Source organism: Chenopodium album, chromosome 10 (assembly GCF_948465745.1).
Source record: "Chenopodium album chromosome 10, dcCheAlbu1.1, whole genome shotgun sequence".
Lineage (NCBI taxonomy): Eukaryota > Viridiplantae > Streptophyta > Magnoliopsida > Caryophyllales > Amaranthaceae > Chenopodium > Chenopodium album.
In genome coordinates, this window is record NC_137843.1 from 7,109,996 (window position 1) to 7,124,531 (window position 14,536).

General features: G+C 32.1%; 1 protein-coding gene across 1 annotated transcript; it reads left to right on the forward strand.

The window, feature by feature from the left end:
• The first annotated feature begins 2,956 nt into the window (after positions 1-2,956).
• Positions 2,957-4,630, forward strand: LOC145563340 (transcription factor TCP20-like). Its single transcript, XM_081623785.1, has one exon. It carries the CDS (start codon positions 3,000-3,002, stop codon positions 4,245-4,247), a length of 1,248 nt encoding a protein of 415 aa, XP_081479911.1. The 5' UTR covers positions 2,957-2,999; the 3' UTR covers positions 4,248-4,630.
• Positions 4,631-14,536: the final 9,906 nt, after the last annotated feature.

Genomic DNA, 14,536 nt, shown 5'->3' on the forward strand with positions numbered 1-14,536 from the left:
TATACTATAGTTGTACTATATTTATATTGTTTTTGGTGCAAACGATATTTATATTGTGGTACTACATGCATAATTTACATCTCATGTAATTATATGAAGAATATATATCAACAAATAATGTTAAAGTATCATGCATAAAATGACTAATGAATAAGATGGGACTATTTATAAATATCTGGAGTGATTTGCAAGCAACCTGATCAAATTCTATTGTTAAATGCATGCCAAGTGGATGTCTTAGCCTAAAGAATCTCACTGTAAATTTTGATGAGATGGCTTTCATCATCATACATAACGCTAACTAATTACACTACTTTAGCATGCTATAGAAAGAAAATAAGTAATTGTGTGGACTTATATACATATTTTTTTCATTGATGCTTGATTTGTCTTTTTTTTCAACAAAAGTCCGATTACTCACTTTTATTTCGATTTATCATGATGAGAGGCAGACTAGATATATATTCATCTTCATTAGATGATTCTTAATACTATCTCTGTTTCACACTAGTAGAAAAATGTAGAATGACACCGGTTCAAAACTCCCCTATGACACCGGTTTGATATACAATATATAGTTGGTTAAAGTTGACACACATAAATTGTCAATACACTAGTTTATCATAGCCCTATATATATACAAATAATTAAACATTAATTAAAAAAAAAGTTGATATTATGAAATTTATATCAATATCTTATAAACAACAATTATTTAATTGTTAATTTTTTTGTATAATACATTACGAGTAGTACAAAATCTATAGTCAAAATTAATATTTGTTATATTTCGTATAAAAATGTACAAACAATCGAATTTCGAGTTTATTTTTAGGCTATATTTTTTTAAATGGTAAAATATGGGAGATCTCTCTCCTATCACAGGAGGGGATCGGAGGGAGGGATGAGGAGTCTAACCTAGGTCACACCTCACACTTGGGAGAGATGGAGGGACTAACCAATTAACTATCCCTCCACTCATCACTCCTTTAGGAAAAAAAAAATATGGTACAGTAAATGATTTTACACAAAAAAAATATCCATATTCATCTACTTTGTAATTTTTTTATAGAGTAAAACTTATTTTTATGAATTACGGTAAAATAAAATTATTTACTTGTTGTAATTTTATTTATTTTATTTTTGAAGAATACTTGTTGCAAATTTAACTACGGAGTATGACTCTACGTGCAAATAAAATTAGGGGTCGTTTGGTTTGCACAGGGTAATCGGAATGGAATGAAGAAAGGGAATGAATCGGAATGGAATGAAACTCCCCCAATTTTGCTGTGTTGTTTGTTTTGAATAACAAAGGAAACACTGCCACCAATCCAACCACCACACCACCACCACATTGCTTAACTTCCTACCATTTCCAGCCACCACCTAGCCACTCCACCACTCGCTGCCCTTCTCCGCATCTCCCCGCCCCTCGCCGCCGTTCTTCGCGACCGCACTACTATCATCTCCCCCGAAAAAACCTCCCCCAGCTCGCAAAACCTTAAAATCAAATTCTCTCTCCCCGTAAAATCGTCGGCGGCTCCCCCACCACCCTCGAAACCCTAGTGTCGAAGGTTTCAAGGGTGGTGGGAAAGCCGACTGATCGTTTTACTGGGAGATAGAAAGTGTTTCTAGGTTTTTGCGGGGTTGGGGGAGGTTTTTTAGGGGGAGAGGAAGGCTGTGAGATCACGGCGAGCGGGAGCGAGGGGAAAGGGAGGTGCGGCGAAGGGCGGGGGGACGACTGACGGTGAGGGGCTTGATTTTCTGGTGGTTTTGGTAGGAAGTAGGATGGTGGTATGGGGGTGTTGGGGTGGCTAGGGAATGGGAATGGAAATACCTAGTGGGGTGGGGAATGAAGTTGGAAGGATTTGGGGGAATGGAGAGGATAAAAGGAATGGGAAAAAAGACTTAACAAACAGCAACAAAGGGAATGAGGGCAGTTGATTCCCATTCCCTTTGATAAATATCCCGAACCAAACGGGCCCTTAAAATTTACAGAGTATTAACTTACTACTCTAAGAACAAAATCAGCCATTAGCCGATAATCATAATATTAATTTTATTATTTTATTGTTTTTTATTTTTTTTTATAAAAAGTGAAACAAGTTTGTTGAAACAGATTAAACATCAAAATAAAAATCACACTTTACATACATCATCCCTCTGTAATATTATGCCACATGGACATTAGGCCATAAATTATGGAAATTGACAGTAAGTAGGGTGTTAAAACAAAGAAAAAGACTTTCTTTTTTAGCTGAAAATAATGAAGTGTCAAATGAAAGACAGTCAAAAGTCAAAAAGTAGCAGCAATCAGTTAATAAAGAGTACGAGACCAGACAAAATAGACTAAGGTTACCTTTTTCTCTGAATCTGAAGCAACAGCCACTGTTTTTAAACTACAACTACTCACTTCCTTAAATTTTTTTTTACCATTATTTCAAAGTTTTACCCTCTGATTCCCAACACTTGGGTCTGATTCTCTTGTCTATGACAGTATAAATTTCTGTGAAAGCTTTGGACTTTCAGCTAACCGTATCCATTTTTTTTTTTTTTTTTTTTTAAGGTGAAAACATCATTCTATTAAACGTTACAAAGGTCAACTGTTAGTAATCAAGAATAAGATCAGTTCTTTTGAACGTCTAGACAAACAGAGTAGAGCAGATTTCAATATAACAGGGCAGATTGAGTCGTAGAATAAAACAGAACAAGACCTCTTGTAAGAGAATCATCTCTAAAGGCCTCCAGTGCGAAGTAATTACATCAACTTAAACTTTAAGGTATGTGTATCCCATATGATATGATATGATATGATATGATATGTACCAGTATTAATATTACTAGTAGTAGTATTATCTTTTCCTTTTAAATTAGGTTCATTAAATATTGTTGTATAAAAACCTTTTAATATTCTTTCCGTTTTATATTAAAATTTATATAGTATAGATTTTAATATTGATAAATATATATAGATTTGAGGGAAAGGTGGGACAGATTTCATGGATCCCAAGGGCACAAAGCAGCCACCATCACAGGAGGATGTACCACCACCACCACTTCTTCAACCCCACCACTTCTTGAGCCTCCCACATCCTTCAATTACAACATCATCATCAACATTAATCCCAATTAATATGGTTGATAATTCCCACAATCACCTTAATCCCACCCCCAACATCTCTATTAAACCTTCTGAAATCAAGGATTTCCAGATTTTAATTGCTGACAAACAGAATCAGCAACACCATCAACAACATGAGCAACACCAACAACAAGAAGATGATCAGCATCAGCAACAACAGCAGAATCAGCAACAGAAGAAGCAGCAACAGCAAAATCAGCAACTGGGGCCTAAAAGAAGTTCAAACAAAGACAGACATACAAAAGTAGAAGGCAGGGGAAGAAGGATCAGGATGCCTGCACTCTGCGCCGCAAGAATTTTTCAATTGACAAGAGAATTGGGTCATAAATCTGATGGAGAAACAATCCAATGGCTGCTACAACACGCTGAGCAGTCCATCATCGCCGCCACAGGGAGCGGGACGATACCGGCTTCGGCTTTAGCAGCTTCAGGGGCCTCTGTTTCGCAACAGGGGACCTCAATTATCTCTGGTATCAACCAACAACAACAACACCATCATCATAAAATTGATGACTTGGGTGGTCCAAGTAATAGACCTACTAATTGGGCTGCTGCTTTGGTAGGCATGGGTGCTGCTGGGGGTAATTTGGGAATTTGGCCACCTCCGCCGCAACCCCTTCAAATGTCAACAACATCAACAACAAGTATTAATAATAACAACAACAATCCAGCAACAGCAACAACAGGAGCAACTGCAGCAACTTTGGTTGGTGATGGTGGTAATTACTTGCATAAAATTGGGTATCCTGGGTTTGACTTAGGAGGGGCTAATCTTGGTCATATGAATTTTGGACCGATTTTAGGACATCATCAACAACAACAGCATCAGCAACACCAGCAACATCAACAACATCATCAACAACATCAGCAACATCAGCAACAACATCATCATCATCAACAACAACATAGTAATCATACAATGCCTGGTTTAGAGCTTGGTTTATCACAAGATGTTCATGTTGGTGTTTTGACCCCACAAGCATTATCTCAGATTTACCAACAAATGGGTCATTCTAGAAGTGTTCATGATGTTGGAAGTGGGTTGAGTTCTTTGCATCATCAACAACAATCGGATTCGAAAGACGATTCTCAAGATTCAGGATGATTGTTTTCATAGAAAAGTAGCAGTTTGAAGGTAGGAGACAGAAACATGAGTTTTTTTTTTTTTCTTTTTGGGTATTGTATAATTTGCAAAGTTGAGGGAAGATGAGATGGATGAATGGGGGATTAATTTCAGTTTAATGCTGAATTTTCTCTCATTTTCTGTTTTTAATCACTCAAAAAAGATTCACAATTTTGGGTTTTTTTTTCTTATGTAAATTTTTAAGTGTGATTTAGAATTTCAATGTCATAGTTCTGTTGTTTGTGATCATAGAGTATGCAGGGAGAGGTGTGTTGATTATATTCAAATTATAATTAGGTTTAATTTTTCATGGAGAAATGAGAATCTTTGATTTGGATTAGAGGTGTATTGATTAAAATTTGTGATTTTTTTTTGCTGTCATGTACTCCCTCCGTCTCTCAAAGTTATTTCGTATTCTTGTTTTGAATTTTTTTGCGAGACAATCACCCTCCAAACGGGAAGAATAGTTAGAGGCGGACTTTTAGAGGCGGAGGGAGTACTAGTAATATTGTGAAATTCATGAGCTTTATTTTTAGTGTATGATGATCATCATAAATAGGGTAGACATCTATGTCTGCTGCTTCTTATGGAAATTAATGAAATAGAGGTGTAAGTGCACCATATATTTGTCATACTGTATTTTTATATAGTGCATGAAAAGACCATATGCTGACATCTGCCTCTGCATCTTACTTAATTTGTACTGAAGGCCATGTGCAGCCATTTACAATTGCAGGTTGAGGAGGTGCATTGTAGTGTTTTCAGCTCAATCTTTCTTTTTACACTATTGTTTTTATGATCATCAAATTTTATATGGTATGATTTGTACAATAGGCTAAGATGTTCTCTGATTGTTAACTCTCTAGCCTAGTGGGTTGTGGTAAGCACTTGGTACACGAGCCGGGTTAATTGCTTAATTAGTTAGGCAACTAACCGGGGATGTATAATGCCCTTAGTTTCTTAATTATGAACTAGTTTGAGTCATTAAGGGTGTACTGATAAAAATGTTAAGAAATAGACTTATTTTGCAGCAGAATAGCTGTTTGTATACAAGCATTGTTTAATTTTTTGGTAAGACTGCATATATCAAGCCTCCTAAACCGCCTTTTGCATCAGTTTGCACTGTAAGCCCATCAGCAGATGATTCTTCTTCTGTAAAATTGATGGCGCCTGTCATTTGAGACCTGAGATGTGGAGAGTGTAAGTTATTGCTGAGAAATCTAATGTGACACTCTAATAGTTAATATAGATATGGCCATTTACCTTCATTTCCTGTGGTAAGTTATTCTTTAAGTTTTTTTTTTTTTTTTTTTTGAATATTCTTTAAGTTGTTCATTTGCAGTTTAGCCACAAGTAGCAGATTGTGAACTAATATGTATTTGATGCAGACATGATTCCTATCTTACAGATAAACCTCGGTGTATAATATTGCCCTTGTCATGATCCGAGTCTTTGATGATAGCCTTTTTTTGACCGGAAGGGTAAGCTTTGTCTATACTGTATTTAATGTGCCTCCCCATAAGCCGTTTTAAGTCGAGCATTGTGATTCTCTGCCTGCTTATCATTTCTGTCACACATTACTAGGAAGCATTTCCTCAGGTTCATGAATATCATGTTATATGCCTATTTAAGAGTGATGTCCACAGCACTTGAAAAATATCCTGAAAAACTTCAATATTTGTTTAGGTGTAATACAGAGTTTAGCACATTTCCTAACACATCATAATACTGTCTTAAATTTAGAGTAATACAGAGTTTAGCATACTTCCTTTAGACATAAGAAATCAATACATATTATGTCTTAAGAATGAGTTTTGACCAAAAGATTTTGTGCTGCAAGATATTACTGTTATATTCTGTCACACTCCTTCAATTTTCCTCTTCTTACTCACTAATTTTAGATGTACAATTTTTGTTGTCCTAACATTGATTTTAATCAGCAACTATATATTACTACGTATCAAGTATTCTATGTCGGATCCTCTACACTTTGAGATGAGGATGCATGGACACTTCATAGCTACTAGCTAGTTTGACACTTCCATGGAAAATTTTCATAACAAGCCTAACCTTGCACTAGTACTCGTACTCGTACTCGTGTTTGACATAGGAATAGGGGGTGTAAGCAACATTGTATAATGTATAGCAATAATTTGTTCCTTTCTTTTTGTGTGTCGTAGTTCTGGACATGCCACTGCAAGTCAGTTTCGGCATGCATTTGCTACTGCATATCTGCAAGCTGAATTACTTCATAACCTTCCATAAAGTTTTTTCTAGTTTCATGCATGTTTCATGCACTTAAATCTGCATAAATCATGCATGTCATTACCAATATGCAGTTGTGAACTCTTCAGCCTCTTTGTAACTTATTTTGTTAGTTGACACAGAGTTCACAATACACATGCCATTGCAGGGACACATACCCTATTTTCCTGGGATTAGTTTTCTGCCTCATATTAAGTGCTAGTTTTGTTTAAATGCAATTTACATTAATAAAATGTATACTTTGTTTGTTGTTGTCGTCAACTGTTAATCTGTTGTAACAAATTATGCAGGAAATGCAGAATTTAAGCCTTATTTTTGGGTGGGTGTAACTTTTCCCGAATTGAGGGAAGTTTATACAAGTATGTGTTTAGTGCAATGTTTATGCAAATAGGTAGACATTAGCTAGTTTTGTTTTGTTGGTTGAAGTCTTGGGGAGTGCCCGGAGTGGTGTATAAAAATTGGATCAAATCTCGTTACATCATTGTCCTTTTTGATTCCTCTACCCTAAAAAAAATGTTGTATGTTAATGATTTCCACAGAAAGTGTTAAAAGACTTTAATTTAGACATAAGAGATAGAACAATGTTATAAGGATTGGAAGACTAAATGATTTGTATATTTCTAGTTAGCACGTAATATGGTTGTTTTCCTTATACTAAATAGTTTATATTAACTTTTTAGGAATGTATAATTTATGATACGGCTATTGATTTATAAAAAAATAACCGATTTACAAAAATTTGCGTTTTTATTTGTTAGAATTATCAATACTTGAAACAATACCGTCTTATTTGTCTCAATAGTAAATAATTAACTTATTATACATTGCATATTCGCATGCATCATACGGAGTATATAGTATCATACACCAGTACACCACCTATTTTTAGTGACGAATATGGTGAAAATGTGTCCTTTCACTAAGAGAACATGTCTCTTTAATTAAAGGAAAATCCTTAATTTGATTGCTCCATGTGAAGCAATTTCACTAAAATGGGTCTTTTCATAAATAAAAAAAAAAATCTATTAAATAATAAGATTTCTCTGATTATAGTGAATCAAAGCATATTCATCATATAAATGTTTTAACAAATTAAAAGCCTTAAACTTAACATCATTGAGCTAAACCTCAATTTTCTTATCTGCTGCTAGATTTGTGGAGGCGAAATGTGTTATAGTCCCATTATTTTTCAGTTTCATTGTTTTCTTTAAGCTTTTCATGACTACCTTTTATACATTTGTTATCATCTACTACTACACTTTATAAGACTCTATTATACGAAGTATTTAATTAAATGAGTGTTATTTTTTTGTGATTAGAGAGTCACAAGGGCGTGCGTGAGAATCGATCTAATGATCTCTCCTGGAACCAGGAAGGGAACTCTAACCACTTGAACTATCCCTCACTCTCTAATTTAATGAATGTTAATAGTAAAGTTGTCACGTGTAGACATGTAGAACTTGTATTCATCTTAAGATCGATTTTCTTGATTTCCATTGCTACAATAACTAAGTTAAATTATGAAAACATTGCAGTACGTACTACATGAATCTTGAGTACCGTACCAATCATAGCTACGGAGATAATTTCTTACCCTATAAGACTAATTTCTGAGAGTGAGGGAGTATTATACTTGTATTATTGTAAAATATCTTTTTTAATCTTTTAAAGAATATTGGACTTTGGTTTCAGAGGGCCAATAATACACATCGTTTTGGATATATAAGTCCTATTACTTCCATATGTACTCTAATTAGGCCTGGCCCAGTTTAGTATTCTTGTAAGAGAATATAGTGCGTTTCCAATGATTGCTTAAATGTTTGACTTGTTCTCTTGAAATTGATATTTTGTTGACAAATTTGTCAACACATAATTTTAATCACTAACAACAGATCATGTCAACAATACTAGATAAGTGAAATCAAAGTTAATTCAACCATTTAAATCAATAATGTGATGGCATAGCCCATAAGCAATGTATTCTTCTAGGAAATTTTTTCTATTCTCTCCAATAATTTAGGAATTTAAAATTTCAACTTTGACATTATTATAAATTTATTATAATTTCTATTTTGTGAATATCTATTACAAAATATATTTGGTTATAATTAAGTTTATTTATTTTATGTATTTTGAAAGACTTAATTTAGTTTAGTTGTATTTGTTGACCAATCAACATGATTATTAAAATTGTCCGTGGTGGAAGTTGAGCAAATACTCATTCTAACAATCTCATACAATATAATGAAGATTACGGATTTGATTATATGTAAACGTATTATATTCCTTATTTAAGATAAAAGGTGATAATTTTGGAATTAAATCAATCATTCATAATATCTCTAAACCAACGTGATAATGCTTTTGTTAATTTAGCTGTCTGTTGATTAATGCATATACAATAATACAAGTATAATACTTTCCTCAAAAAAGAAAAAAAAAATACAAGTATAATATTAACCTTTTATAATTCTATTAATTAACAATGAAATTTCCATATCTAAAATGGTATCTTTTAATCTTGATTGTTCTTTAGCACGTGGGAGTTGTTTTATTTAGATTCCCACGCTTGAATCTGAATCTGAAGTATAACTAATTATAAGTAAATAAGAGGAAATCTTGAATCTGATGCACACACCTACACAATCGTAAAAAGCATGGAACAAAGAGTAGTATACTAGTATATTAAGTAATTTTTTTCTAAAATATGCATCTTAAATTCTTACTATTATATGCCAAAGCCCCCTTCATCATCAAATCATATTTGTGTCGTGTTTTTCAATTATTAGTATACGAAGTATTGTTCACTAAATTTGAAAATTCAAGATATTTATATGTTCTATAATTTACATTTGTGTGGATCATTATGCTCGCTATGTATACCTTTCCAATCAAAATAATAGTAGTTCGTATTTGTTAAATTCAATTTTTCAAATAATTGTAAAATTTATAAAGCCAAACCCCAAAGTTATTAAAATTTGATTGAAATCATTTTATAACACACTTATCTAGTATTCTAGTTCATCATAAATCAATTTTGAAGAGCTCTAACAAATAAAGGGATCATTATGTTGAATAACGAAATAATATATAGAAAGTGAAGGTCATATAAATCGAACAAGAATAACATAGCTGGCTAATCGAAAGTGAGCTTAATGTCACATACACCCGGAAAAAAAAAAAAAAAAAAAAAAAAAAAAAAAAAAAAAAAAAAAAAAAAAAACTACATGGAGTAAAATAAAGTGGGCTTGTTCTCATTTACCGAACTAAGCTGAACTGAATTGAATTGAATTGAATTGTTTATGAGAGAAGGAAATTAGGAACTGAGCTGAGCTGGGCTGAGCTAAACTGAACTGAAATTAAGCTGAAAAGAACAAGTCCTAAAGATTGAGATATCTTCATTTATTTTATTGAAATCCAATATTAAGAATTTGTAAATTAAACCAATTCATATTATTTTATGAGGTGATATCACAAAAATCTACTACATACTTCCTCTGTTTGTTTTTATTTGATCCGCTTTGACTTTTACACTAATTACCACCCCTCAGCTCTTTTGACCGTCTTTTGTAAATTTTATGCAAGGAAAAACATATTCAAGTAAGATCTTATTAGAATCCTCTCAATAAGTACTATTACAATATATAACTATTACTCGTATAATTTTTACTTATAGAGAATTAAAATTATTAATGGATAAAGTTGTGGATCGATAGACATGTTAAGTAAAAAAGAATGGAGGAAATACATTACGGAGTATAATTTTAGGTGATATCACACCCAAAAAAAAAAAGAATCTTAACTTTTGGCACTTAAATGCCAAAACACCAAATGCATGTGCAAGTAGATATTGTAATTAGGAGGTCTACTTCTATAGTTCTATATAAAGCTAAAAATATCTCAATCGCAAAAGGGCATGACAAACTTTTTTATTATAAAAAATAAAAATTACACTTATAGGTTGTTTATTTTTTTCCCAGCAGCCACTTTTATTCCAAGACAATTAATTATTAAAGAGATAAGAACCTCCTCCTCTTTTTGTTAGGCCACAAAAATTATGCTACTCTTTGAATCTCATAAAAGAAGACACCCTATAGATACAATCTCCAAATTCGGTCTCTATGCACTTTTTAAGATTTTGGCTTCATTTCTGAAGCTCTTTCGGGTACTCTAAAGGACGTTTCACCATACATACCAACTCTAGCTAGATATCTAGAATTCTAGCTTTAATCTATCGCATGTGTGTAGGGATCTTAATAGGGTTGGTCGGATAGTATCTTAAAATTTTTGTATGTAAACGCTTGTACCTTAAAACTTTCATTGGTTGGATGCGTAGAGAAATTTCTTTTACCAACTTAAAATCTAATCAATCTCATATGTGTTTATTTTTAAAGTATTCTGATTTAGTTATAAATTGTAGTACTTTTTTGATAGGGAAACACTAATTGTCGTATATGATGCGTGTTGTATTGTCACTCAAATTGTAAGTTAATCAGGAGAATTTTATTTTATTTTTTTCAACGACATTTGGTTAAGGTATAAAAATTAATAGAATTAATAAATAATTTATTTAACTATCACAACAAAAACAATTTACTTTTTTGTTAGTTTGCAAAGTCTTTAATTAGATTAGTTTGTTTTTTGCAAAAAAATTTAAAACATCTAATGCTTATCTATAAGTTGTATTCTCAATTATATCGTATCTTGTTAGTATCATCGTTTTAACTTTTCGTTATACACAATACACACGAGATGTGCTTAATTTATATAGTAAGGAGTAATTGGCCATTTGCCCCCCCAAAGAGAACAACGACAAGAAGAGAGCAACATCCACTAGTGATCAACATCTATCTAAATTAATTGGCCAACTTCGACTAAAATTGACACTGAGAGCTATTGTCTTAATTAATTAATTCGTAGAAAGACTTAGCCGCTGCAAATCAGAAGTTTCAAATTAGTGTTGAAGAAAGTAACACGAGTGCCATTTATACGTCTAAGACAAATATTGATATTTAGTTAACCTTATGTGAATTGATTGCTTTGGCTCTTAATTTTTGCAACTTCGTCTAATTTAAGTTTGTACTAAAGTGTAACTCGATATTGTTGCCATGCAAGCCTTATATTATAGGATAAGGTGAACAGTAATATTTTGCAGATTAACTTCTAGCCTTTCCTTATTTGTACTGTGTTGAAAAAAAAACCTTTTAGCCTTCAAAACATGGGCTGGAGTCCTAGAGATATACATAGTATGATAAACCCTGTGTTTCAATTTTATTTTTTTTAAGAAAATTGAATGGTAGCCTGTCTTAAATAAAAGTCAAAATAGAAAGAAAATCTAAAAATAGAAAATAAAAATAGCACGTTTTCTGCCACAGCATGTGATCGACTAACACACATCAAAATACAAATCGGGTAATCTCTGATCGGGTAACTCCTGTCGAGTAATCCATGACCGAGTAACCTCTGACTGACCGAGTGATCCTTGACCGATCGAGTAACCCCTGACTGACTAACTTTGACCAATTGAGCAACCCCATATCAAGTAACCCCAACCACACAAAATGGTCAACCACATATGAACTCTATGAAATAAAAAACAATGTGCTTCACTATTTATCCATTGACTCCACACATTATTCTACGTGGTACTCTCTCCGTTTTTTTTAAATGCATCACTTTGACACTTGCACTATTCACATACCATGGTTGACTTAATTTTTTTACCTCTAAAAAATAAATAAATGTTATTATATAATATATCAATAGATTTGTCATAATGTCTAATTTCATAATATAATTTTGTTACTCGTACAATTTTTACTAATACACAATTAAAGATATTAATGGTAAAAGTAGCGTCTCGGAAAATGTGTCGGTTAAAATGATGCATATAAAAAAAATAGAGGGAGTATAATTTTATGCAATGAAATACTAATAATGATTAAAAATAAAAAAAATAAAAAAATTGTTACTCCCTCCATTTCATAATGTTAGTCCCATATATTATTTTGGGCGTTTCAAAAAGATATACCCATATTGAATATATTTCATTTATAACTTGATTATTTTTGGAATTAATAAGTTGTGGATTGATGACATTACTCCAAGTAAGAAAATCTTTACCTTAAATTATGCAATTATAACTTGTGCTTTCCTAATAAAAAATTTAAAAAGTTAAATAAGATAAACTAATTATGAATTATGTTGTACTTTAATGTTAGATTCCAAATATATTTCTTTTCTTATTTTATGTGATTGATTCCATATGGGACTAACATTATGAAACAGAAGAATTATTCTATATTATTTGTTTAATAATAAAAAAGCTATACCTCGTATGGACGTGACATAATAATAACATTGCGGATAGAAGAGAGACATGATTAACTAAAAATTGCAAATAAATTTCCAAAAAGATGAATAAGACCTTTTTTTGGTTGGAAAACCTAAAAAAAGACATTTGATTGGCACTTTATTGATTAGTTGACAACTTAAGGGGATTTTAGTTAGTCGTAGTATCAAGTATGAATTGGACACGTCCGCACAACTGGACGGCACTAATTGGATGGTGATTGTCCATCCAAGTGGCATCTTTAATCATCTATCATACTGTTGGAGGTGGTTCAAGGTTAGCGAGGATAGCTAATCAAGCAGCGGATTATTCCATATTATAACAATACAAAAAAATTATTACAGTACGAGTAGTTGTTTATTTGAAAATATCCTCGTTATTTCAGTGATATAGAAAAGATTGATGGATGGAGAAGAAAACAAAAAAATTTAAAAATATAAGAGCAAGCTTTACGACATTTTTTTTTCCACTAGGAATAACACGTGTTATTCTTGATATAATTTTTATTATGTAATTATTATAGATATATGTGATGATATTGGTTACAATCTACAATGGGATTAGGATATGGATTCTAGCCTTGACCTTTTGGTGCCACATATTTTGCCATATGCAAGATACTGTATACAACTTGTTCTAACTGGATTTTGCAATAAAAACTTCAAAAAAGATTGATTCTTATCGATTTTATTCCGTTTTGTAGCAAATTGGCTTATCAGCACTTGATTCTAACATCTTTTCATAAAACTTAGCTAGGTATTATTGAATCATTTTCTGATCTTATCTTAGAATCCTTCAGTATGTGGAAAATTGGGACCATTATTTATTGTAGATTCCCTCGTGTGTCTGATTTAATCAATTCAATTTTAAACATTAGACAAAAAATTTTATATCATTATCCTTTACGGCTCTCTCCACATCCTATTCAAAATTTGTTGGAATATAACTTTACACATAATATATATTCCCACAAATGCTGACAAATTGGAAATTTTTTAATCAATGTTCAGGGCCTATTCATATTTACTGAATTGAAATGAACTGATTGGAGCTAAACTGAATTGAACTGAACTGAGCTGAAATGAATATTTTATGAGAGAAGGAAATTAAGAACTGAACTGAACTGATCTGATCTAATCTGAACTGAACTAATTAGAGCTGAACTGAATTGAAGTGAAATGAAATTAAGATGAAGTGAACAGTCCCTTAATCAGTGAAAATTTACAAATAAAATTCATTATTTATGGAAATAATTGTCAACCATCTATTTCCAAGACCAAAACAATTTTTATTTATTTTTTTAGTAGATAATGCAATTAATATAATTTCCAGATGGCAGTGCCGGGTATTCTCTACGTAGATGGCTTGTGAATCACTTTTTAATAAAAGGATAAAGATAATAATATGCCAAATAATTAGTTGTTTTAATTGGATTAATATTCCAAAATTTCCGAACAGGAATCTGTCTCAAATTTGAATTTTCTTCCATGTCCAACTTTCAATATTCTAATATTTAGGTAGAAATTATTGTCTAATAAATATCTCAAACATTTGTTTGTTTGTGCCAATACCTTAGGACTTATTCTCTTCGGTTTATTAATTTCAGTTCAATTCAGTTTAACTCCAATCAGTTCAGTTCAATTCATTTCATAAT

Bases quoted from the DNA above. Each gene is read 5' to 3' on its own strand.
- LOC145563340 (XM_081623785.1), top strand. From the start codon at position 3,000: ATGGATCCCAAGGGCACAAAGCAGCCACCATCACAGGAGGATGTACCA.